The sequence below is a fragment of the Mustela erminea genome, chromosome 6 (assembly GCF_009829155.1).
Source record: "Mustela erminea isolate mMusErm1 chromosome 6, mMusErm1.Pri, whole genome shotgun sequence".
Classification (NCBI taxonomy): Eukaryota; Metazoa; Chordata; class Mammalia; order Carnivora; family Mustelidae; genus Mustela; species Mustela erminea.
Genome location: NC_045619.1, coordinates 25,661,102 through 25,686,446, shown reverse-complemented (window position 1 = coordinate 25,686,446; position 25,345 = coordinate 25,661,102). Strand labels below are relative to the sequence as shown.

At 45.6% G+C, this 25,345-nt stretch overlaps 1 protein-coding gene across 6 annotated transcripts in view; it reads right to left on the bottom strand.

Annotated features, from left to right (window-relative positions):
- Window positions 1-25,345, bottom strand: part of TMCC3 (transmembrane and coiled-coil domain family 3) — a 222,997-nt gene that overhangs the window by 25,425 nt on the left and 172,227 nt on the right. Inside the window, exon 1 of one of the 6 annotated variants that reach the window (XM_032346752.1) lies at window positions 11,933-13,674. The exons of the other annotated variants lie outside the window; for them this stretch is intronic. Coding sequence (XP_032202643.1) covers window positions 11,933-12,097 — 165 coding nt within the window. The 5' untranslated portion in view covers window positions 12,098-13,674. Of the gene's footprint in view, window positions 1-11,932; window positions 13,675-25,345 lie in introns of those variants that run through there. 6 annotated transcript variants of the gene reach the window in all.

Sequence of the window (25,345 nt, the reverse complement as noted above, 5' to 3'; positions counted from 1 at the left end):
GTCTCAAAACACACAGGAGGCCCCTTCAGAATGCAGTTTCAATGAACCTGAACTGAACAATAAAGAGAACTTTTCCCAAAAAAGCCCATTTACCCAAAAGCAGAACATCTAGTATCTGAGAGACTAAATCCAACTTCTGAAAGGGTGCAAGACCTCAAATGACTAAAATTTAAAATCTCCGTATCTGGTCCTTAAGTTTTTATATAGGGATCATCGTCTCCTATGTTGTTACTCTGATGAAAGGAGGACCCTAAATTCAGGCCCTAAAGGAAGAGATGGCTTCCAGGAGGGAGCATCTCTTCCAGGAGATGTCTAACAACTCCCCAAGGCTTTAAGCAAAATAAGAAAAAACTGTATTAGAAAAACTTATCTAATGATTGTAACTTGCTCCTTCCTGCAAGAAGCCTCCTAAACTAATTCTTGAGAGCGTTAGGTCATGGAAGCTTGTTTTTACAGATATGTGCGTTTTCAAACTAGGCTAGAGTGAATTCCATGAACTCTCTCAACGGCATCATGATCTGATTTTATCCAGGTTCTCTCTCCACGCCTGACTCATGCTGTCACCAAATCCTCTGACTTCTTTGCCTAATAATTTCTCCCTAGATCGAGCCTTCCCTGCTATCCCCAGATCCACCTTCCTGAGCCCACAACCCCACTTCCTACCTCGTCCAGACAAAGGGCAAGAGTTTAAACACACTGCACGGGGATGGAGAGCCGTTCCACTCCCCTTCTCCACTTCTGCTTGCCTCCAGTGAGAGCACGGGACAAGCTGCACAACGGCTCTTCCTTTAACAAAGGAACTGGGTTCTTCCTCCTGCTGGTACTTAGTCCCTGAGTAATGTTTCCTCTTCCAATTACCCTCGGTCTCCCTCCGACCTTCTACCACTTCCCCAGTGGGCCTCAGCACCGCCATGCACCGAACACATCTCTGCACCACCTTTCCTCCCCCGTACTTATGTCATTCCCTCCTGGGCATACCCTTTCCTAGTCCTCTGCCTGATCCAAATCCTACCATCTCTGCAAGATTTCTTCCACTGACTCCTGCTCATCTTACTTCCGCTCCTTTCCAATCCACTCTGGCTCTTATTAAGACTGTCGAGAGGAACCCTACTTGTTTTATCTTCCTTGCTGGATTTTTAGGTTACTGAAAGTACTCACTCTTTCTAGATGCCATAGGACACTCAGAACAGAACTAGGAGTATCACAGAGCAGTGAACACTTATTTACATAACCAACTTCTCCATACTGCTTTATTACCGCTATAAAGCCCTAGTTCCAAATTCTGAAGAAGACCCACACTAAGAATATGTATTGATCAGTACACACATACATATATGTGTGCATATATACACGTATGTAACTGAAACAAGTTTTATGAAATAATACTTATCTTTGCTACATGCAACCCAACTACAAGCATATTTTTAAAAAATAGAGTTAGCTCATTTTTTTGGACCGCTACATATTAGGAAATAATTAATCTTGTAGAAAAACTTCTTTTTGTACACACGTCAGAAACAAAGTACCCTGACATCTGTAGGTGACTTATTCTGAAACGGATTGCATATACACTATATAAAGTAAATTAAAAAAATTTAATTGTTAAATCTGGATAAGGCAGATGGGTATTTGCTGTACTCTTCCTTCTACTTTTCCATATAAAAATATGACAGTTGTTATGCATTAAACTCATTGGTATGACCAATAAATGAGACTCAATCCTGTTTGAAAAACACTGCTTTATAATTAGGAAAAAGACAACCCATATGTTTCTATGCTTGATAATTGTATTTAAGGAGGCTCTAATATACTGAAGAATGTTAATGTTCTATGGCTACTTCCTCTCCGGTGCGGTCAATAAACTTTCCACTGTTGAGTCTACTAATCTGTCCTACAACATTCTTCCCATGAAACTTCCCGTGAATCATTACTTCCTTAGCAGTAAGGTAGCTCTGATCAAGGAACATTTTACTTGCAAAGTAAAACCGTGGACTTGGCGTTTACCCTGACTTTTTTTTTTTAATTTAAAATTCAATTAACCAACATGTAGCACATCATTGTTTTTTGAGGTAGTGTTCAATGATTCATTAATTGCGTATCACTACCGTAAGACTTCTCATCCTAAGGAAAAGCTCTGTGCTTTTCATCAAGGCTTTAAAATGACTACACCTGGGAACACCCAACGATGAAGGCGACGCGCTGAAACTGCAGAAGTCATAATAAGCATGTGTTCTCGTTAAAACTTTCCCCTTCCTTCTCCTTTAAGAACTGGTTCCCATAAAAGAATAAATTTCACCTCATTTAATTGGTATTAACAGGGAAGTGTTTTAGAAATCTTTAGATAATTGACATCCTTACCATTTAAGGGCTAACATTTTTAAGTCTTGCTGATCGCGGATTTCTATCCCAAGATGCCTCCCCATTGACTGGGCTCCTCCATATGACCAGGTCTGAACTATGACAGAACACAGGCATAGTTTCTTCCTGACCCTAGGAGGTAAGTAGGGGACCTCGGGACAATGGAGCACCAGGGAGCGCCAAGGGGCCAACAGTGCTAAGGCAGGTGGAAGCTAGGCCGTGCACACCCAAGTAAAAATCATACAGGTGGACATTTCTGATGCGTGCACTTTACCGCAAGTTACTCCTCGGAAAGGTAAAAAATAAAATGCAAATGCACAAAACAAAGAGAAAGCCCAGGAATCTCTGTGGCATACTAGCAAAGCACTAATATCTGGGGCATAATTAAACATACCAGATTTAGATGCAAAGATATTTAATCCTAAATTCTGCAAACTGCAGCAACATCCAAAACCCCACTGCCAATGCAGATTGCAAATGCCCTGGTTCATTACATAATAGTTATTTAGAATGCCAATGTTTCTCAAATTTAACTAAAAGCACACAAAGTACAATTAGAGCTTATTCATTTACTTAAGCCAAATGTTTTTATGATAGTTAATGGAATTGACTAATTTAGGTTAATGGAACTGACTGATAGTTAATGGAATTGATCCATTTAAGTTCCAGACCAAGCCCCCCAAATACGTATTTTCCACTCAAAAAATGTTTTTCTGGGTATCTTCTGTAAGCTGTATGTAAGCGGTATGCTCAAAGTACCCGAGTCACAAAGGTGAATATGGGGACGCCTGGGTGGCTCAGTTGTTAAGCGTCTGCCTTGAGCTCAGGTCATGATCCCAGGGTCCTGGGATCGAGTCTCTCATCAGGCTCCTTGCTCGGTGGAGAGCCTGCTTCTCTCTCTCCCTCTGCCTGCCACTCTTCCTGCTTGTGCTCTGTCAAATAAATAAAAACAATCTTTAAAAAAAGAAAGAAAGAAAGAAAGGTGAATATGACAAACTCGGCCCCAGGAGCTCCTGCTTGGACAAGGAAGACACACAGAACCACACCACTACAGAAGAACGTAGTAAGTACCGTAAGGAATAAAGAGGCAGAAATAAGTCACCAGAAGCCTTCGGTGAAACAGCTTTCAAGAGGATGATACTCGGTTTGGACACAGAAGAGGAAGCTCAAAAATCACCCAAAAGAACCAAGCAAGGAACACAATGTGCCCACAGAGGCAAAAAAGGAGAGTATTTGGGAAACAAATAGGATTTCTTGAGGTGTCTGGGATTTAGAAGGACTGAATGGGTTGTTCTAATCAGGGTACAGTTGAGGACTAAGACAAAAAAGAAGTCAGGGCAAGTATTTCTGAAAGGCAGAGGCATGAGAAAGAACACAGACAGCCTACAGCTGGCTCTGCAGGCCACGCAAGACTGGACACTTGACTGAGTAGGCCAGGGGAAGCCAGGGTTTTAAAAGTAAGTGCCGATTTTTTTTTTAAATCATAAAAATTTAAGAAATAGGGGCACCTGAGTGGCTCAGTTGGTTGAGTGTCTGACTCTTGGTTTTGGCTCAGGTCTTGATCTCAGGGTCTTGGGATTGAGGCTTCCATTGGGCTCCGTGCTCAGTGCGGAGTCTGCCTGTCCCTGTCCCTCTCCCCTCCTCCCCTTGTGTGAATGCCACACATGCTTTCTCTAATAAATAAAATCCTTAAAATATATACTGAGAAATAGAGATTTGGAGAGATCAAAAAGTTAGGGGGAAGAAAATCACCCATAAAACCCTCCCTTAAATACAGACACTGTTTAGATTCTTAACTACTTAAAAACACAGAAATGTGGTTATATCGGACATAGGGATTTCGGATACAATTCAAGTACTCTGTACACGGGGCATAGGAAGGATCCATTCATCTGTAGGATTTGGTCAGTATGTTCCTGCACACTCACACTGCATCACAGACCAACACTAAGTGGGCCTCTGTGTGAGATGCAGAGATTCTACAAGTAAACCCACTATTTAAAAAAAAAAAAATCATTTGAGGCTAAGGACAGCTGAGTTCTCATCTAAAATAATAATATCCACCTCATGATGAGAAACAAGGCATTTTGCCTCACAAATACATGACATAATTCATGCCATCTCTACTCCTCCCTCTTCTGGAGACATGAGAGGCTGAACGCATTCCACTGACTGCAGGTCCTGTGCTTTGTCAGAGGGCTCCACAGATTACCACGGATAAAATTTTTACCTAAAATGAAAGAAAAGGCAGGAGCTAAAGTTGACTTCCCTGAAGACTAGGATACTTTTGTCTTTTATTTACGGATTGAAAAGTGAAATCCTTCCGTGTTTGCGGAAATTACATTCTGCTCACTCCAAGGCCTAGTTGGAAAATATCCCAGATTTTTCTGCCTGTAGGAAAGCACATTATATCTAACCACACTGTAGATCTATTATGACTCAAATTCCACCTGAAAAAATTTTTAAATCCAAATCAGGTTAGTAAAGGGGGGAGAAAAGGCACGTGAAGAAAAGAAAGCTACTGGGCGCCTGGGTGGTTCAGTGGGTTAAGCCTCTGCCTTTGGCTCAGGTCATGATCTCAGGGTCCTGGGATCAAGCCCCGCATCAGGCTCTCTACTCAGTGGGGAGCCTGCTTCCCCCACTCTTTCTGTCTGCCTCTCTGCTTGTGATCTCTCTGTCAAATAAATAAATAAAATCTTAAAAAAAGAAAAGAAAGCTACCTTGGAAAGTTTCAATGCCACATACTTTTCTTCTCTTGGCTTGCTACTGTAATGAGCCAAATCCTGAGTCCGTACCTGGCCCAGAGCCCTAACTTCCCAATGAGACCAAAAGAACTCTCAGACAGGACACCTGTTCTGAGCTTAAGACGGTACTACCTATGTGCACAATTACAGTTGGAAACCTTACTTTACGGCTCAATCACAAGACTGCCTTTCCTAAGAGACTTTACTCAAGCCTGGTTCCCTAAGATATCTGAATGAGGAGGTTTTCTTTGTGCCCAACACTGGGAAAGCTGATGACCTTACAAAGACTCCAAGGGCTGCTAAGGATGTAAGAGTGTTCCAATGTGGCATACTTCATTAATTCAATTGAGCCCACCTACCTTACTCAGCGTCTCAGAATGTTAAAGAACCATCTGTTCAGTAATCACTAACTGAGAACAGGATGAAACCTCATTCAGCCCAAGATACTTCCCTGAATTTGATGACCTGAAATGTCTTTGACGGCTGCAGTTGATGAGGCTTCTGATGTCATTCATTACTTCAGCTGTGGTTAGGACTGACATTCTATTAATCAGGCAACATAAATATGTAGCCCTAAGTACCATAATCCCTGTGCCAGAGACAAAATGCCCAACTGCTTTTCATCCTGGATCAACGTGTGCTTGATGATCGGTGACTGTACACTTCACATTACAGGACTGACTCCAAGTGCTCAGTCCCATCTCAGAAGCAAGGGTATATCTATCTTATCAACAGGCATATTTTTCAGAAGAACAAAACTTTATATATAAACAGTGGGAAAGTGACAAACATAATTAGGCAAAATTAAGTGACAAGCGGATTTGGGCACCATCACTTATTTTCCACTTACATAACATCTTTCATAAAAAATCTCAATAAACCTTACCAAGTAATCTTGTCCCAACCTGGGGATTGGATTATCTGCACGAGTTACAAAATCTACTCCAAATTTCACACTAAGCAACTTACAGGCATTCGGTCTTTTTTTAAAAAAAATATTTTATTTATTTATTTATCAGAGAGAGAGACACACAGCGAGAGTCAGAACACAACAGGAGGAGTGAGAGAGGGAGAAGCAGGTTTCCTGCTGAGCAAGCAGCCCAGGTGGGGCTCGATCTCAGGACCCTGAGATCATGACCTAAGCTGAAGGCAGACGCGTGACAACTGAGCCACCCATGCACCCCAGGCCTTCAGTCTCTAGGACTCCTTGCTAATTTTCTTTCCTACTCAATTCTCTTTCTTTCTGGATCACCTCTCCAACTCCTAAGCTGGACCCCTGTCAGGCGTGGGTCTTTAATGCCTCACCCCAGACCACTACAACCACCTCCCATGGCGTCTCACCATCTCAGGCTGCCCCTCCCTGTGGCAGCACACGGGCTGTCTACAGGATGCGGTCTCCATTCGTTCCACTGGCAATGAAGGCCCTCTACGTCTTGACCCAAACCTGGCACTCGTATTTGCACACTGATGCCTATAGACCAACTGGCCGGATCCAGGTGAACTCTGACCAAGTCAAGAAGACATGCCCACATTGTTTCTACCAGCTCAACTCCCCTTTCTTCACGAGCTCCCCCCACGCATGGTCTCAGCACCCCCCCCCACCTCTATCTACGTGGTGCCCGCCTCTCGGCAGGACAGGTATCAGACATATTTTGTCCCCAGTCCTCGCCCAGGTTCTACCGGTTATGTTTAGTCTATCACGACGAGTATCAAGGAAATCAAGGACTTTAACAAGGTCACAAACCGGTGGGTGATGAGCTAGAGTGCCAACTCAGGTCTGAGGCCACAGCCTGTGTTTGTTCTAAACCCTCAGGCTTCCTCGACTGCCATCCCCAACTTTTTATCTACCAAAACCATGGGGTTCCCTCCATCTGGCTCATGTTAACCTTTCCACACAAAGTCGCTTCCTGTCACCTCCAATCTAAGCATCAGGGCTCTCTCAGAACTCCTGCTGCTCTGGGTTCCTCCCGGCAGCAATAACTTCCCTCATCACCTCATATTATAACTTATTCTACCCCTCCCCCCTTTTTTGCAGTGCTGGAGCCTCACAATGTCCTTTGAACATAGTAGGCACTCAGCTTCTTATAATAAGAGTTGTCTTGTACTTTGATATTATTTCCAATGGGTGAAATCCCTATCAGGGATGATAATTTCACTAACTGAACAAAAGAAGTTCAATAATAAGGGCCCTTCTGAGCTCACGAACTGAAAAGATCAGATGAAAGGGCTAATTTTGGCAGCTTGAATATGTTATCAAAGACCCAGGCTCTTTCCCTTTTTTCCTTCCACTACCCCTAGGACGTCTGCCTATTCTCTCACAGAGGTGAAGGAGATACTGTTGTTCTAAGAATCACATGTAGACAATTTCTGGTGGCAAACAAGTTTACTGCTTTTTCTTTCACATTTTATTAGGGAGGAAACATTTTCCAGAAACTCCCCAGCAGATTTCCCCTTAGGTCCCTTTGGTCAGGACTGAGTCATCTGTCCATGCACGAGTTGCAAGCAGTCTGTGGAAGCAGGATCTGACACTTCCAGCCTTTATCTCAGGAGCTGGCTCAGCCAGCCAGAGAGAAATGGAAAGAAACGGTGCTTGCATAGACAAGCTACTATTTGCAAGCAAACTGCTAGAGAAAGATTAATGCAATGGTAAGTTATGTACAGTGAGACCCCTCAATGTCCAAAGAGATGAATTATCATAAGAAAAGCTGGCTCATCAGGGGGCGCCTGGGTGGTTCAGTCCAATGAAAGTCAGACTCTTGGTTTTGGCTCGGGTCATGATATACAGGTCTTTCAATTCAGTTGAGCCCCTCATCAGGCTCTGCACTCAGCGTAGAGTCTGCTTCAGTTTCTCTCCCTCCTTACGCCCCTCCCACTGCTTGCACACTCTCTAAAAAATAAGAAAAATCTTTAAAAAATGTTTGCTAATTGGGTATAGCCCTCCCGTTACCATAGGGTGCTGACTGCACTACAGCTGGGGGGTGGGGGGAACATTGCTGGAGTCCCCCAGTCCTTCAGGCAGTAACTTGTAAATACATTCCTTTCCCTCGGAAACAACCTCTTCCACCACCATGACCACAAGGAAGGAAGGGCATGGAGGAAAGAACCTAGCCCTTTCGAGTTTCCATACAGTTCTCCAAAGGATGATAATAGGCCAAAAAAAAAAAAAAATCCAAGAGATTTAAAGAACAGAAGTGATATCCAATATTTACAGGTCTTTGCCTCTTTTTCCTATTCTTTGCTGCTCCTAACAGGTCACTTTCCTTGCATCACCACGACCGCCATCATCTATTTCCTGTTTTAGAACCAACACAGATACCTATCAATGGGGAACCACCTAAGAAAATTCTAGTACAATGGAAAACAATGCAGCTGCTAACAGGGAAGTGAATGTGAATGGGCCCCCATGGAAAGCTGTCCAAGCTGAACTGTTAAGGCAGGAAAGCAAGATGCAGAGCTGTGTCTACACACACTCACTTGTGCTTTAAGAGAGGGACAGTGTTGGGGTTTATATAAATAAAGTGTACTCTACTCATACGGAAATTTCCAGAAGGATATCTCAGGAACTGTGAAAGGTAGTTACCTCTGGAGAAGAGGGTTGGGAATCTGGGGGCAGAAATACATTCTGTTTTATATTCTTTTTTGGTAGAGTTTGTTTTTACTCATTTTGTTATTTTCAGATCTTTAACAAAGTTCCTGGTGCTTATACCCTCCAAGTGAGACTAATATGCAAATACCTTTAAAATTTCATTAGCACACTCCAGATACTTCCTTGTCCCCTCTTAGGCCCTATGACTTTAGTAATAATAGCAAATAGTATATATTTTTTTAAAAAATAGCAAACTAGGGGCGCCTGGGTGGCTCAGTGGGTTAAGCCTCTGCTTTCAGCTCAGGTTATGATCTCAGGGTCCTGGGATCGAGTCCCACATCAGGCTCTCTGCTCGGCAGGGAGCCTGCTTCCTCCTCTCTCTCTCTCTCTCTCTCTCTCTCTCTGCCTGCCTCTCTGCCTACTTGCGATCTCTCTCTGTCAAATAAATAAATAAAATCTTTAAAAAAAAATAGCAAACTAAGTGGCCTAAGTATTCAGGATGATAAGTCAAAGAGAGTCTTACAGAAAGACTATCTGGTGATTGACTGAGCACAGAGCACGTGTATCCTAAGGGCCAGACTCTTGTATTTGCAATTCTCAGATTTCAAAGTCTGGGTTTACCCTTTGAGAAGGCCCATCTCTTCAAGGTTAAAGTTTCTCGGGATACAAAAAAGGATATGACTACTTCAGTGTAAAAACATTTTTTGAGGGTTCCAGAATTTAAACAAAGTAATGCTGAAATCAGATTACAAGATATTTTTTAAATGTTTACAAATTCTCAAAATACTAAAAATCATTTGGCACACACCTAGAGACCCAGAAATTCCATTTCTAGGAACAAGTGCCCATGTTAAAGAAGTGTATTAAACACATTCATAGCAGCAAGGTTCACAACAGAAAACCACCACCGCAACCCAGAAATAACCCAAAGGTCTAGAGGCAATAGAATATATATATATATATATATACATATATATATATGCTGGGTGCTTTTGTACAGTGGAATGAGAGGAACCATAGCTACAAGAATTAAAACGTAAATCATTTCTAAACAAATGAGTCAAAGAAAACCACATGAAGTACGAATTCCTCTTTCTAAAGATCAAACGCAGGCAAACTCCTATTTGAGTACAAACACACAGGTGGTAAAATGACAAAGCAAAAGCAAGGGAATGGTTAACACACACCTTAAGACAGAATGACCTCTTGGAGGAGGGGAGGCGTGTGATGGAGGGACATGCAATCAGGGAAAAAGTCATAGGGTCAAGTTCAATTTCTTACCCAGGGTTTTAGGTGCTTATTCAGATGTTATATTTATTTATTTTTAAAGATTTTATTTATTTGACAGACAGAGATCACAAGTAGGCAGAGAGAGAGGAAGGGAAGCAGGCTCCCTGCTGAGCAGAGATCCCAACGTGGGACTTGATCCCAGGACCCTGGGATCATGACCTGAGTCAAAGGAAGAGGCTTTAACCCGCTGAGCCACCCAGGCGCCCCACATGTTATTTTTTTAAATGAAATATATTTTGGGTATAGCATTTTACAATTTATAAACATTTAAAAATAAACACCATAGAATAAGATCCACAGTATAATAAACTCTGTGTGTACGTATGTTTAAATTACATGATGAGTAACATCTATCTTTTAATCCCACTGGTCTGTCTGGCTCTGTACTTCATTCTTGGTTAAAGTCTAAATCTGAGGACCCGACTTAACTTGTGATCTGGACTTAAAGGCCTCTGGGCTACTCCAGTGGGGCCTGACTTGGCCTTTCTGGGTCACATCCAGCAGTGGTAAAGGATGTAGTCAAAACAGTGAGAGACCCCAGTTTTCCTCATCCTACAGATGAGCCCCCAGGCAGCCTGCAAACCACCCTCGTTTGCACTGGAGGAACCCACTCCTCCTGGCCCAGCTGCAGGATGGGAACTGGGAGGAAGAAGAGCTGGGAAGGGCCTGCCCACATTGAGAAGGCTTCTCCAGAAAAGTCTTGTCGACCAGCAGCAAGAAAAGACCCTTTCCTTCTGAAGAGTCCCTCACCGAAGGCAGTGGTAGTTTTATAAGCAGTCCTCCGGTGGTTTGGGAAGCAATTTTCCCCTTTCATTCCAACCCAAACGGTATACAACCACGGCGCTCACAATGCTGGGAGGCTCCTAAGACGGTTTATTGTTAGAACAACAGGCCCTCCATTTTTGCTTTTTTTTTTTTTTTTGAAGTAACAGAAATTTAATCTCCAAGATGCAAAAAATCTAATGATAACCAGAAAATTCTTCCCATTTGCCATACCTCTCTTCCATCCTCAATAATATATTTCTAAAGAACGGGCGTCATTACCAACAGTAAGCCCACCTTTACAACATTCTAGATCAACCTCTGATGCCAAACGTATTGGAAACAAATTACTTGAATAAATGTGTTCAAGTATTGTCAGGTCCAGGAAATAGAAGAAAGACTGTATGTGTTTTGTACCGATGCACAGAAACAGTCCATGGCACAGGCACACGCGCGCGCGCACACACACACACACACACACACACACACACAGTCACAAACTGAACAGACATTCCCAGGAGATCAGGCAGCTCCCAGGGCCAGGGCAAAACAGAACCCCGCGGGGAGCCCTGCCTCCATCACCACGGGGCGGTGTCCCTGGACAGCAAGAGGGGCCCTGGGTGGTACAGATGTCCACTTCCCCCACTGCTGCTTCCTCTCCCAGCCCTGCCGTGGCTGGGGGGCGGCCACCACGCCCGTCCTCCTCACAGTGGAGAGACAGTGGCTGACAGTGTCCCACACAGTCTCTTTTACTCAGTCCCAAGTTTCCAGGAAAGGGAGGTTTCAAGGAGATCCACTTGTGAGAGGACTCAGGGTTAGAGTACAAGGTCAGACCCACTTCCGCCTGTTTAGCTCCGGGATTACCTCCCCGGTGTCTGGGAAGCGGGCAGAGAGCCAGCTCGGTTTCCAGCCAGGAGCTGGCACCGCTCCAACCCAAGTATTTGCTCACCTCTTAAATCCCACAAGCGGCATGGACATTTTTAAAGGACCCAGCATGACAAACTTTGGTGGTTCAGGAGTTTAGGCCATTTTAATACCTAGAAACCCATGGGGCGATGAGGGAGGATTTGGGGCAAGCACAAAAATAGTCTATATTTCTCTTAAGCACCTCATCAACTCTGAATGACCACAAAGCTCTACAACACATAGTTACATACGCGGCTGAAAGGGGAGAGTGGGTGAAGAGACTTACCAAAACCGCACAACAGGCAAGAGGGCAGACCCGGACGGCGACCAGCGCGCCTTCCTGCCCGAGAGGCATCTGAGTCTGCAGGGCGGGCAGGCTGCGTCTTTCGACAGCGCCTACCCTGTGACTCAGCCCAGACTCAGGAGATACCGCCTGCGTATCTCTGGGCATTCCCGTGTTTGCCTCCGAGACTCTCCACGCCCTGCACTGTGAGCAGCACAGCGGCTGGCCATCAGACACCGTGTGGGACCCGGCGCTGCCCCAATGGGCTCTCTCTGCTGCCACGAGACGCTCTCTATGGGGGGGGGCAGATTGGAAGGGAGCCTGCTATCCTGCAACTCTGGGATGGCCGGGGGACCCCATATGACACTCAGTCTGGCACTTCTGGTTTGCTGATGAGGAAATGGGCTCAACTCAACAAACTTTGGTCAGGCAGAGTCCGGGCAGAGCAGTGAACTGAGCATGGGAAACACCAACATGAATGATGGCGGAGCGAGTGGGAAATGGTCCCAACGCCTCGGGAAAGGCATCAGCTCAGAAGTGAGACGAGTTGGGAGACTCTTTGCTCTGTGGCCTCATTCACAAGGCAGACACTCCCTGGTGCCTCGGAGTGTCAGGCACAGCGGCGTGCTGGTGTCGCAAGGGGGCACAGCCAGAGAAACAATGGCAGCCTCTGAGGACAGGACAGCCTGGAGTCCAGCCCCGGGGGCAGGGAGGAGGGCTGGGGGGAAGGGATGAGAATGAGACCAGGCAGGAAGAGACTTGTCACTCAGAAGGTGCTTCAGGTAAAGCAAGTTCTGAACTGGTCAGCCGGATAGCAGATGAGGACCCGGGGGACTCAACGCCAGGTGAGGAAGGCAGAACTGAGCGGCCGATGACGGGGATCAGACCTGGAGGGTTCCCGCGCAATCGTGCTAGGGGGTCTGCATTTCACCCCACAGGCCACGCGTGGCAGCTGCTAACGGGATTAGGATGCCCAGATCCTGGGGTCAGACCAGTCCCTGTGAGGGAGCCGTCCGGCGGAATACACTGGCACCTGCTGTAGGACTGACTCTAGGGCGAGAGTTTGCGGACGCCGGACAGGACAGTACTGGGAAGGAGAGTGCCCTCAAGGGACACCAAGGAGGCAGCGTCAAAAAGATGTGCCCCAAACTGGATGTGGGGATTATAAGGGAGAGTCAAGGAAAGCCCCATGTCCCTTTCATTCCTAATGGTGGCCAATAAGATCATTCACAAGACCGAAAACTGGGGAGAGGCAGGAGTAGGACATGGGAGTAGAGTAGGATTCCGCTTCAGATGGGGATGGATTTGGGGCTCCTGTGGGACGTCCAAGGAACTACAGGTGTCCAGATGAGCCCCAAGAGAGGAAGGGGCTGAAAACCGGAGCCCAGGACGACAGTGCCTGGAGGCAACTTACTGAGGAGGCTATAAAGGGACTTGAAAGGTAAGGCAGATCTGATTTCTATATGACCTTGGGCAAATAAATTAATCTTTTTGGGACTCTGATCTCATCTGAGGAAATTCCTCCTAGAAAAATCAAGGAAGGACCTGCTGTCATACCAGACACAAGATATTTCATATTTTTTCCTGCCCTTCTGTGATCATATATTGTGAACATCTATTGCTTCACGTTATAACCCTGCAACAGATTACAAGCTCTCCTGCTGTCAGTCATTTATCTTTAAATCCCTTTTGACCTCCCTTGCATGAACAGATTTACAAATATTTGAATTGCCTTAAGTCACATGAAAAAAATCAGGCCACGGAGCCTCTGTGGCTCAGCTGGTTAAGCATCTGCCTTCGGCTCAGGTCATGATCTCAGGGTCCTGGGATCAAGTCTTGCATCAGGCTCCCTGCTCAGCAGGGACATGTGACAACCACCTCCCAGCTCTCTAGTAGCTGGCTCATTTACTAATTTTGATTAAACACAGGGAATGATTCAATGCAGACTATTGTTTTCAGAACCTGTTTGATTCCTGTCTTCCACCTAACCGCATGTGGCCTGGCTCAAGCATGACCAGTTTAAGAGGGCACTCTGGTCCCTGAGTGATGGGACAGAGCAAGTACCCACTCCTCAACAGGCCAAATCTAACCTGAGGTTCTTGCTGCTCCCAGACTGTGTGGACTCTGGATGGCTCCCCTTAAACTTACAATATAAGGCGCCTGCGTGTCTCAGTCATGAAGGCATCTTCGGCTCAGGTCATGATCCCAGGATCCTGTGATCAAGCCCCGCAGTGGGAAGTCTGCTTCTCCCCCACCCGCTCCCCCTGCTTGTGTTCTCTCTTGCTATCTTTCTGTCAAATAAATAAATAAATACTTAAAAATAAATAAATAAACTAACTCACAATATACCTGGCCATCCCTCTTAGCCAGCCTCTAAGATTTCAACTCTCACTGACCTACAGACCCAGAATACCTCCTACTGCTCTCTTGAATAGACCTGAACTTCCCAGACTCTGAATAGATTCACCTCATTTTCTTTGTGTGTCAAAGATCCTCTCCCATCTTGCTGCCAGTAGGAGGCACAATAGAGGCAGGTGGACAGCCAGATCAGCTCGCATCCGGCATCTGGGGCAACAGCAGCATCCCCAGAGCACATAGCTCCTGATCCGTACTGTTACCTCTCGGATGCTAGACGATGCATGCAGTGTGGGTCAGAAGACGTCTGAGAAGTAATTCTTTCAATTTAAACATTACTTTGAAACACACACACCCCTAACTAGACCATGAAGGCATAAGAGGTTACGAATAACGAAGAGCATCTCATCACCGCGATGTCTCGCTCAGAACTGTCCTACTCCATCCACCGAGAGAGCTGTTCATACCCAGGGAACTGTAATCTAGGGCCTCAGTTTCTCACAAGCACTTTATGCTCCAAGACTGTCTTTCTTTCTTCTGAACCCAATTCAGGTTCTGTGACTTCATCTGACCCAAAGAATTCTACTGGCAAATTCAGGGTTACTTACTTGCTTTACTAAGCTCCTTCTCTATTCTCTTCTCCCTCCCTCCCTTAGATACCTTTTAAATTCTTTTTTATGAAATATCTTTATTAATTCCTCCGACCAGCAGCCCTGAGGTAATAAGTCTCCGGTTTCACGTTAAGTAGACGAGGACAGTCAGCTGCTCACCTGCAGCAGCAGAACAAACTGGGCCAGGAAAGTCTTTTGAAAATAGATTTCACCAGTTAAATTGGTAAAACTTTGGCAAGACATTCTGTTCCCATCTTTCTGTATTTAAAAAGACGCATACCCCTTGACCCAACAACGCCACTTTTAGAAATTTAACCACATATGGTTACAGGAAAAAAGATGTACAAAAATATTTAGTAGAGTATAACAAAGCAAATAAACACGGGGAAGAAAAATCATCCTAGAAAAAACTTAAATGGTGTATCAATAGGAGATTGGTTAAATAAATAAAGGATACATTTTGTGCAGAAAACATCTCTGTAAAGGATATGTAAGAAACAATGGTTCTTATCTCTGGGTATAAAGATTATAAGTTAGAACATTTTCCACCTTATGTCCTTTATGGGATTTTTTCCTATAAACTTGCACTCTAAATTAGCTGGTTAATGGAGGAGTGGGGAGCAAACCTTTGTAATTTAGGCTTAAAGCTCTACTACATTCTTCATTTAACAGTATTATTCAATTTTTGTTAAACAGGAAATAGAACAAACAAGGCACAAACAGAAACTCAAGAGAGCAGATACACAATAAAATGTGTTTGCTCCAACAGCTAATTTCATCACTCAACCACAAGAACTCTTCATCTCAGAAGATGAGTTTGTTTTTTCCTCAAGCACCTCCTCTATGTGTTATAGACTCTTCTATAATCTAAATGGCTTGATTAAAGTATGGATCTTGTGCTAAACATGTGTTTACACTTAAAATCAGTTTTACTCTGGAAAATGGAGTGAGATTAGGAAGAGAGAAGCCCACTTATGTCAAACCTTAAAAAGAAATAAAGACACACCCTCAAATTAAAAAAAAAAAAAAAAAAAAAGAAAGAAAGAAAGAAAGAAAGAAAAAGGAAGAGTAATGCCCAGGCCCTTTATAGGACTTACTGAATCTTTGGGTCTGGGAGTCCAATCTCTGCATTTTGCACAAGCTCCCCAGGTAAGTCCTATGTTGCTGGTACTGTGCCATGCACGTGGGAAGTAACTACGCTTAGCAAACACCATGTCTTATCCAAAGGAAACACAGCATAGAGTAGAAAATTCTGTGAACAGAGGTGTTCACTACTGATTATTTATTTATTTATTTTGGGTGTGTGAGCGACGAGGGGCAGAGAGAGAAGGAGAGAGAGAGAGAGAGAAAACTAACTTCAAACAGGCTTCTTGCTCAGCGCAGAGCACAATGCGGGGCTCAATCTCACGACCCTGAGATCATGACCTGAGCCAAAATCAACAGTAGGACTCTTAACCGACTGAGCCACCCAGACACCCCTAAAACAAATAACTTTTTTTAAAAAAACATTTTATTTATTTATTTGACAGGCAGAGATCACAAGTAGGCAGAGAGGCAGGCAGAGAGCGAGGGAGAAGCAGGCTCCCTTGCCGAGCAGAGAGCCCGATGCAGGGCTTGATCCCAGGACCCTGAGATCATGACCAGGGGCGAAGGCAGAGGCTTAATCCACTGAGCCACCCAGGCGCCCCAAACAAATAGCTTTTAAAAAAAGTGATACGGTGTTTGGAGTAGCACTGGGTGTATGCAGAACCCTCCGGGCCCTGCCATCAACCCAACTCTTCTGGCTCATCTGTGGCTGACAGGGGCAGTAATGCAGAAGAGCCATTTTGGGGGCTGGGAGGGAGTTCAAATGACGTAGACCAGTGTTTTCCAAGTGATGGCGGCAACCACCTGATTCCTGACCTGGACAAGAGCGCGGGGTCCGAACCAGCCCAGGTGCATTAAACCGCCTCCTTTCTCCCTCCCACCTCCGCCCCATTCTTATGCCCAAGTAAAGTGTCAGAACCACTGAGCTGGTCTGGTATTTCGTGAACATCCCACTGTAAAATCATCTCAGGCCTCTGCTATCCCAGCCCCACCCCAGACTCAGTGAAGCAAAGTCTCTAACAGAGGTTTCGTGTGTGAAAGCAGCGCCCCAGGTTACTCATAAATGGGGAGGTTTGGGACACACCAATTCAGGTCAAACTCGTTTTAAGATCAAGAAACCAGAGTCCAAAAAAGTTAAATAATTTCCCCAAGTGCCTGAATACCTGATTAGCTGGGACACCGAAAACCTGGCGAGGTCATCTTTCCTCTTACAGCAACGGAACTTACTAATGTTTATCATGAGTACCTGCGCGGTTTCTGATTCATCACCATGAGGCTGCAGGTAAGTGACTAATGAAGTCTGAACCCACAGGGCATGTCAGAACATCTATCTGGCCCTGGGAATTTTTCCACTTTCAGTATCAGGATGAGGAGAAATTAAAAAAACAAAACAAAACAAACAAACAAACAAACAAACAAAAAAAACGGGGGTGCCTGGGTGGCTCAGTGGGTTAAGCCTCTACCTTCGGCTCAGGTCATGATCTCAGGGTCCTGGGATCGAGCCCCGCATCGGGCTTTCTGCTCATCAGGGAGCCTGCTTCCCCCACTCTCTCTGCCTCTCTGCCTACTTGTGATCTCTCTCTGTCAAATAAATAAATAAAATCTTTAAAAGAAAAAAAAAAGGCCCATCTGATAGAAAAGTAAAGACAGCCCTACGCATTTATAACCAGGTGAGGAGAATTTGAAAGTCTCCCTATTTCTTCTCCAAATATTAGAACCTTTGGCAAAAAGGACTCTATCACACTTCGGGTTAGAGTATCAGCTTGCACCTTGCTGTGGGAGAGAGAAGAGGGTGTCTCCTACAGAGACTGCAACCTCATCCTGGAACCGGTATCTCCACACGCATCAACGAGGAACAGGCAAGGGAAACAAAACCCCCAGCTTGGAATGCACACAGCAAGTTTTAATTCAGGGGGAGTTCCATCGAGTTATAATTGCCTCTAATTGGTCCTCCCACGCGGTCTCACAATTTACAGCTGTAATCAGTGCCACAAAGAATGAGCTAAATTTCTTTTCTACCTTTGAAATCAGAACCATCTCCGCTTAGGTTCTTACCGTTGCTGTTTTGATTTCTTTTTTAATATACCAACGTATAAGAAAAGGGTGAATGAATGAATGAATGAGATAATAAAAGCAAAGATGCAGGCAGCTCTTTTGGAAACAAGTACTGCTCCCTATGACCTAATGATAACCCAGTGGGATTCAAATTTGTAACGGAGACTAACGGTGCCAACTTGGCAAACTGTTCTGTTCCAGGGCACGCTATCCAAAAAACACATTCTTCTGGTCGGACATTTTCCATACTCCGATTTTTATCTTTCTTGGCATGCTCGACTCTTCTCTAATAAAGTCACAACCCTTGTTGCCATGGAACCCAATCAGACATGGAGCCTGTTACTATGACTTCCCTGCGAGTCTAAAAAAAGATCCAGTGACCAAAAGAACAGCCCTTTCTTTAAAAAAAAAAAAAAAAAAAAAAAAGAAAGAAAGAAAGAAAGAAAAGAAAAATCCAAGGCAAAGAGGCTCCAAAAAAGGACCTAACCCTTTTACATCCATTTAAGTTTAAGCTTTCATGCAGGCTAACTTGAACTCTGGAGACAGAGCAAGCTAGTGTTTTATAAAAAATTTTCAGCTAGGACATTCCACAGAAGACAATTTTATAAATAAGTAGCTGGCAAAGAGGGTAAAGCTGTTCTTGGGATTTCTTCTTCTTCTTCTTCTTCTTTTTTTTTAACTCGAGGCAAGCTTCCTCAGATTTGAGTAGTCGTTTAGCAAACATATGTCAATCAGCAGCTACCAAACTGCAATATTCATTTCCACCAATACTTAATTTTTGCCAAAAAGCTCACTATCTCTCTGTAAAGAAAAGATAAGCCAAATGGTACAACCGACTCTGTGTTCTGTCCTGTCTGGAACTGGACTAAACCTGGAGAGCCTAGCAGAGGGACTGAAGCAGAGAGAATGAACCTGTGCGGAGTGCCGACCACGGGCTGGGCACTTCCCTGTCATTGTGGGACCCCGGCAACAGAGGCACTTCTGCATCTCTCTCCTAGAGATAAAGTACCATGGCTCTCTGAGCTTAAGAGCTTGCTCAAGCTGCTGTGCTAGAACGAGGTCTGCCTTCCAAAGCCAACGCTATTCATTCATTTGACCAACATGTGTGTCTGGCCTCACAGGTGCTGTGCGTTCTGTTCAGCTTCTTGTTCTTGAAGACAGAACGTGCAGCCTGTAAAGCCTGTCTGTGAAGAGGGCCTGGAGTCAACGTGCACAGCCCACGGGGCCGGTTCGGGCCGTACCCATTTGGAATGAGCACCGTATCTGCCCGGCAGCAGCCAGCCCTTGGGAGAATCCTGAGTAAACGCCCTGGCCTCCTAGATGAGATGACAAGGGGCAGACACTACCATCAGCCCTCAGGAGACTGGCTGTTGACGAGGCCTTCCAGCCGTGGACTCTGCGGGGGTTGGGGGGAGCTCAGAAGCTCCAGGTGCCTTGTCTTGTGCAATTTCAGTGTTGAAGTAAAAGCCACCGCATGCAAACTCAAGAAGTTATTCTACCCAACACAGGTCTGGGAGAACTGGCTTCCGAAAATGACTAGTAAGAAGGAATATGGGGGTTGGGGGGTGCTGGCTGGCTTGGTTGGGAAGAGCACAGGATTCTTGACCTCAGGGCCATGAGTTCAAGCGCCACGCTGGGTGGAGAGCTTACTTAAAAAAAAAAAAGAAGAAGAGTGAGCGAGAGAGACTTAAAGAAGGGATCTATAAAAGCATGGAAATGAATTCAGAAGCTATATTATTAATCACACCACCTTTTTCGGCTAGATATCCACTTATTTCATCATATAATAAATACAACTACTTCCATTAAAAGTAATTTCAAAACCAAGACCACAAAGAGATGCCACTTCACACCAGCCAGGAGGGCCATAGTCAGAAGACGGTAGTAAGCACCGGTCAAGAGGCAGAGAAACTCGAGTGCTCACCCACTGCCAGTGGGGGCACCATGGGAATGTGTCGGGACTGGGGTGGGAGCACAGTGGGAGTGGGGGAGTGCAGAGTGGGGGGGAGGGGAAGTGCAAGGGGGGGGGAGTGGGGGTGGGGAAAGGGAGCGCAGGGAGAGCCCGGTGGGAACACAGACCTGTGCACCCCCTGGGAGACACCCCCTGGGCAGACTCCTAAAAGTGGAGCACAAGAGCTCCCAGGAGAGCCAGCAATTCTACTCCTTGGCTTCGACCCAAGACAAAAGAAAGCGTAAACCCCTCAGACACTTGTATAGGATGTTGAGGGAAACAGAGTGACCCTAAGAGCCCTAAACCAGCAACCACCATCCCAAATGGGTGTCAGATGCTGAACAGGACAAAATGCCGGAGGGCAGTGCTGTGGAAGGTTCTCGGGCAATAAAAGGGGCTGAAGTGCTGACAGGCTACAACACAAACGAATCTTGGAAACCTCCAGCTGACTGAATGAAAGAAGCCAGGCACAAAAGACCACATACATCTGATTCCATTTACGCAAAGTGTCCAGGACAGGCAAATCCAGAGGAACAGGAAGTAAATTAGGGGCCAGTGTGGCCTGGGGGTTTGGAGGGAGGAAATGGAGAGTGATGGCTAAATGGGTCTGGAGTTTGTTTTGGGGGTGACCAGAGTGTTCTGAAATGGACTGCAATGACTGCAAACTCGGCAGATATACCAAAACCCAAGAACTCACACACTTCTAAATGAGCGACTTGTGCATTTTATCTCAATAAAGCTGTTATTTAAAAGAAAAAAAAAGGGGGGGGGGACCAACACAACCAGTTTTTTGTTTTGTTTTTGGTTGCCTTATTAAATAAGAAAACAGCCCAAGCCACGAGACTGCCTGACCTCAGACAAGTCACTTGTCTCTGGGGGTCTCTGTGCCTCGTTTAGGAAACAAGACTCATGCCTGAATCGGGAGTCCTCTCCTAGCCCCTTCAAGGTGGAAAAACCATTTGCACAAACACCTCTTCGTGTTCAAACTGGGGGGGTCAGACCACCTACTCTAGTGGAATCTTCCCAAGCATTCCTTGTCTAACTCTCCCCTTCACCCCTGTGTTTCCATTCCTCAACCGATTTCTGAGCTCCTGCTATATATGTAAGTCTTGATGCTAGACCATGTTCATGCCCTCTAGTTCTCAAGCCCACAGTCCACAGGGGAGGTAGGCAGTTCTCATTCTGTGGGTGTGGAAGACTCAAAGACTATGTGGGTGGCCAAGAGGCAGAGAGACAATTTGAACTCAGAACCAAAGTCTGGGCTGTTTCTCTTCCTCCTGCACCAGGGGTTTTCAAACTGCCTCCACAGGCATATTCTTGGAACTTCTACGGGTTTGCTATGAACAATTTTAAATGATGTATTTACTTGGATGGCAAAGAATATTAATGTAACCGTATTGGGAGAGCATAGAGATAACCAGCTGCTAACCAAGTACTATCCTGAGATTTCAAGACCATCTGTGCTTCTACTCACTCTGGGCCCAGGTATTAGAACTTCTTTAGTCAGCAGGAAACTCAATGGCTGACTCTCAGTTTCCTGGGACTGCACCACAAATTGGGTGGCTTAAAACAACAGAAATTTATTGTCTCGGTTCTGGAAGCCTGAAATCAAGCGGTCAGCAAAGCCAGGCTCCCTCTGAAGGTTCTAGGGAATGGACCACACCAGGCCTGTCTCCCAGCTTCTGCAAGCCTCATCAGGCATTCCTCCGCCTGCAGATAAATCACACCAACCATCAGTCAGCCCTCACACCGTAGGCACTCCGCCACGGGTCGTCACATCATCTCTCTTCTGTGCACGCCTCTCTCCAAATCCCGGCACAACTGGGTCACAGCCCATCTTGATGACCTCCTTTTGACTTGGTTCCTTCTTTAAAGCCCCCACCCCAGCAAGATCCTATTTTGAGGTAAAGGGCAAAGTCACTCCTGTGTCTTCTCTCACCGTACCACCACACTGCTGGTCACCCCACAGTCCTCCAACACCAGCTGGGCAGCCTACTATTCGACTCTGACGCTATCCACCTGCAGACGGCATCTGCTCACACTGAAGGCATCAGTACGAGGAGTCCACTGGTTGTTCCCTGCGATTCTCACGCACTGGCTACAAACTGACCCTCTCCCCGGGTTCCGTCCGTTTTCTAGAGTGGCTCACAGACTCATGAAGACATTTCCCCTCGTACCAGTTTATTAGAAAAGGACAGAACTCAGGAAGAGCCAAAAGGAAGAGAAGCACAGGGCAAGGTCGAGGGAAGGGACGCAGGGGTTCCGTGCCCGCTCTCAGAGCCGCTCTCCCCGCATCTCCAAGTGTTCACCAACCCGGAAGCTCTCCGCACCCCAGCCTCTCAGGTTTTTCTGGAGACTTCTATGAAGCCACTGACCACTGGTGGTTACGTCAACCTCCAGCCGCTTTCCCCTTCCCAGAGGTGGAAGGTGGGACGGAGAATTTCAATCTCAACAAGGCTAGTTCCCCCGGCAACAGGCCCCATCCTTAGGGGCTTCCCGAAAGTCGCCTAATTAGCAAACTGCACCTCGTTTGAAAGGGGCTTTCTTTAAATCACAAAAGACAGCATTTCACTTTTATCATTATAATCACTTAGGAAATTCCAAAGGTTTTAGGAGCTTTGTGTCAGAGATGGAAACAAAGACCCAATATATACAGTTGACCCTTGAACAACAGGAGTTGGAAGGACTCAACCCCATTTATATTAGATTTTTTATAGTACAGTACTGTAATTATGTTTTCTCTTCCTCATGGTTTTCTTAGCAGCATTTTCTTTTCCCCAACTTGCTTTATTGGAAGAATACAATATGTGATGCATATAACCTAAAACAATATGTGAATCGACTGTTTAGGTTATCAGTAAGGCTTCCTGTGAACAGTAGGGTACCTGGAGTTATTTTGGGGTTGGGGAGGACCAAAGTTACACAGTGGATTTTCCACTGTGGTAAGGGGAGTGTCAGTCCCCCAACCCCGCACTGTTCAAGGGTCTACTGTATTTCTTATTGTAAATCACAATATCACAGACTTCAACATATCTTTTTGAGGGGACACAATTCAACCCATAACCCTAACTTTAAATGTAAATGATGCAGCATTTCCAGATGAAGGTCAAAGGGTCTCACAGTGAGAGAAGGGTCATGGGGTCATAGAGAATTTTTCTAACAGGAGAGTTAATGGACTGAGCCTTCTCACATCATAACAGGTAAGAGAAGCATTCCAAATGCAAAAGGAAACTTGCCTGTAGAGATTTAGATTATCTGTATATTGAGAGTGTTAATGTAGATTGTTACTAACTTTGTATTTTTTTATTCATTTCAAAATTTTCATAATAAAATGTTCAGGGAAAATTTCCTTAGACTGTTGAGGAAATCTGCTAATGAAATCTTCATTCTTAAAGAGCACCTAAGTAAAAACACCAATTAGTATTTCTGAACAAACACTGCTCTATAAGCCAAGAGCAAGGAAAAGATAAATTTTAAAATATGAAAACAAGTGTACACATCTTCCTAATTAGACTTATTTAAATAACAAATGTAGCCAGTGCCTTAAACTCCTCATGTGATGTCTGTAAACAATGAACTCAGAAAAGACAGTCCTCCTATCTGTTGGAAGCGTATAAACTCAAATAATACAGTAGTACCGATGCATGAAGTTCTCAATTCATTCTTTCCTTCCTCGCTTCCTTCCCTCTCTATCCCACCAATCTGTGCCAAGCTCAGGAGATGCAGTCCCTGCCCGCTTTCTGGTGGGGAGAGGGACAAGCGAACCCCAAGTGACAAGACTATGAAGGCTCACAACAGACTTGGGCACAGGTCGGGCGGCGGAGCACCCACGTCAGGCGGGAGAGGAGAACGGGAGTCAGGGAAGACCCTTTCAGTACTTTGTCTTAGAAGCCTTCCACACCCTTCTAAGGAAAGAATCATACTTATTTTTCACTTGAGGACACTGACTCGAATGGGTTGAGGAAATGGTCTAAGAGGAGCTCGCGCAGTGTGTAAGAATTTTAAAAACCAGGCCTAACCTCTCTGGAGAGCCGGTACCGCACTGCCCGCTCCGAGCTCTAAGCACACGCAAGGAGGGCTTGACAATGGCCTGCATTCAGAAGACCTAACCACTTCTCATCGCCTCCATGGCTAGCATTCCCACCCAAGTCACTGTCACACGTCCCTCTACACCAGCTCGCGCCCACCTTCAGTCCGGGAGCCCAGGCAACCTTGGAAAACATTAACTGGCCTCCCACTACCCCTTGGACTTGGTGTCCTTACTCACTCTGCTTCTGCCTCCTTGATGTGCCTCACAGGCATGTTCCTGTCTCAGGGAGTCTGCTTGCTGTTCCCTCTCCCTGGAATGCAATTCCCCTCAGACAAATGTACTGCCTACTTCCTCAGGGCCTCCCTCAGTGACATCTCTGAGAAGAGCTTTCCTTGAGTTTCCTATTTACAACTGCTTCTTTCTCCCCCCACCCCAAGGTCTCCCCAGCCCCCTTGCAGTGACTGGCATCCAAACACTGTACTGAACCACCATTAACACACTGTATATTTTACCTATTGGTCTGGGCCGCCTACCTTGCTGTACCAGAATATGAGCTTGATGAGGGCGATTTTTACTTGGGTTCCTGGGATGCCTGGCACATAGTTGGTGCTTGCTACGTATTTGTTGAATTAGGCTGAGAGCAGAATGGTTACAAGCACGATTCATACCTGGGCTGTTTATGAATGGGCTCTTCACATAGTACGACCTGCTGGGAGGGAGGCAACAGGAGACACCTGGGCAGACGGAGTGGGAAGAAGCCAACCTGAGGTTTGCAAGGCGCCTCATTCTTCAATACAGTGCCACGAGGAGGTGCTTGAGTGATGCCTTTCCTAGGCCACAAGCTGTGGGGACGCAGACACCATCCATCTTGACGTTACTGTCCAAGGAAGCCCATTAGGACCAGTGGTCCCAGCACAGTGGGTGTCAATGTCACCCAGGGTGACAGGGACTCCTCAGACAAAGTAATTAGGGGAAATAAAGGGCAGCTTACATTTTTTTGCCTTCTAAGTGCTACACAACAACAATAACACACTCTGCTGGGGTGTTCAAGAAACTCCTTATGTTCCCAGGCTGAGCTCCACCTGTCCCCACAAGGGGTATTTTCTTACATTGGCCTGTTATAACTGGGCTCCACGGTAGCTCACTAGAGCTACTAAAAGAAAACCACAGGGGTTCAATGCCCCAGAAGTCCTCGGACCGCGAAGGGCAGACTCGGAGCTCGCCTACAGGGGACAGGCAGGAGTGAAGCGGGCTCAGCATCTCAGCACCTGCTGAGTCTCCAGACGGATGGGCGGAGGAGAAGCGAGCGCGGCAGCATCTCCAGGAGG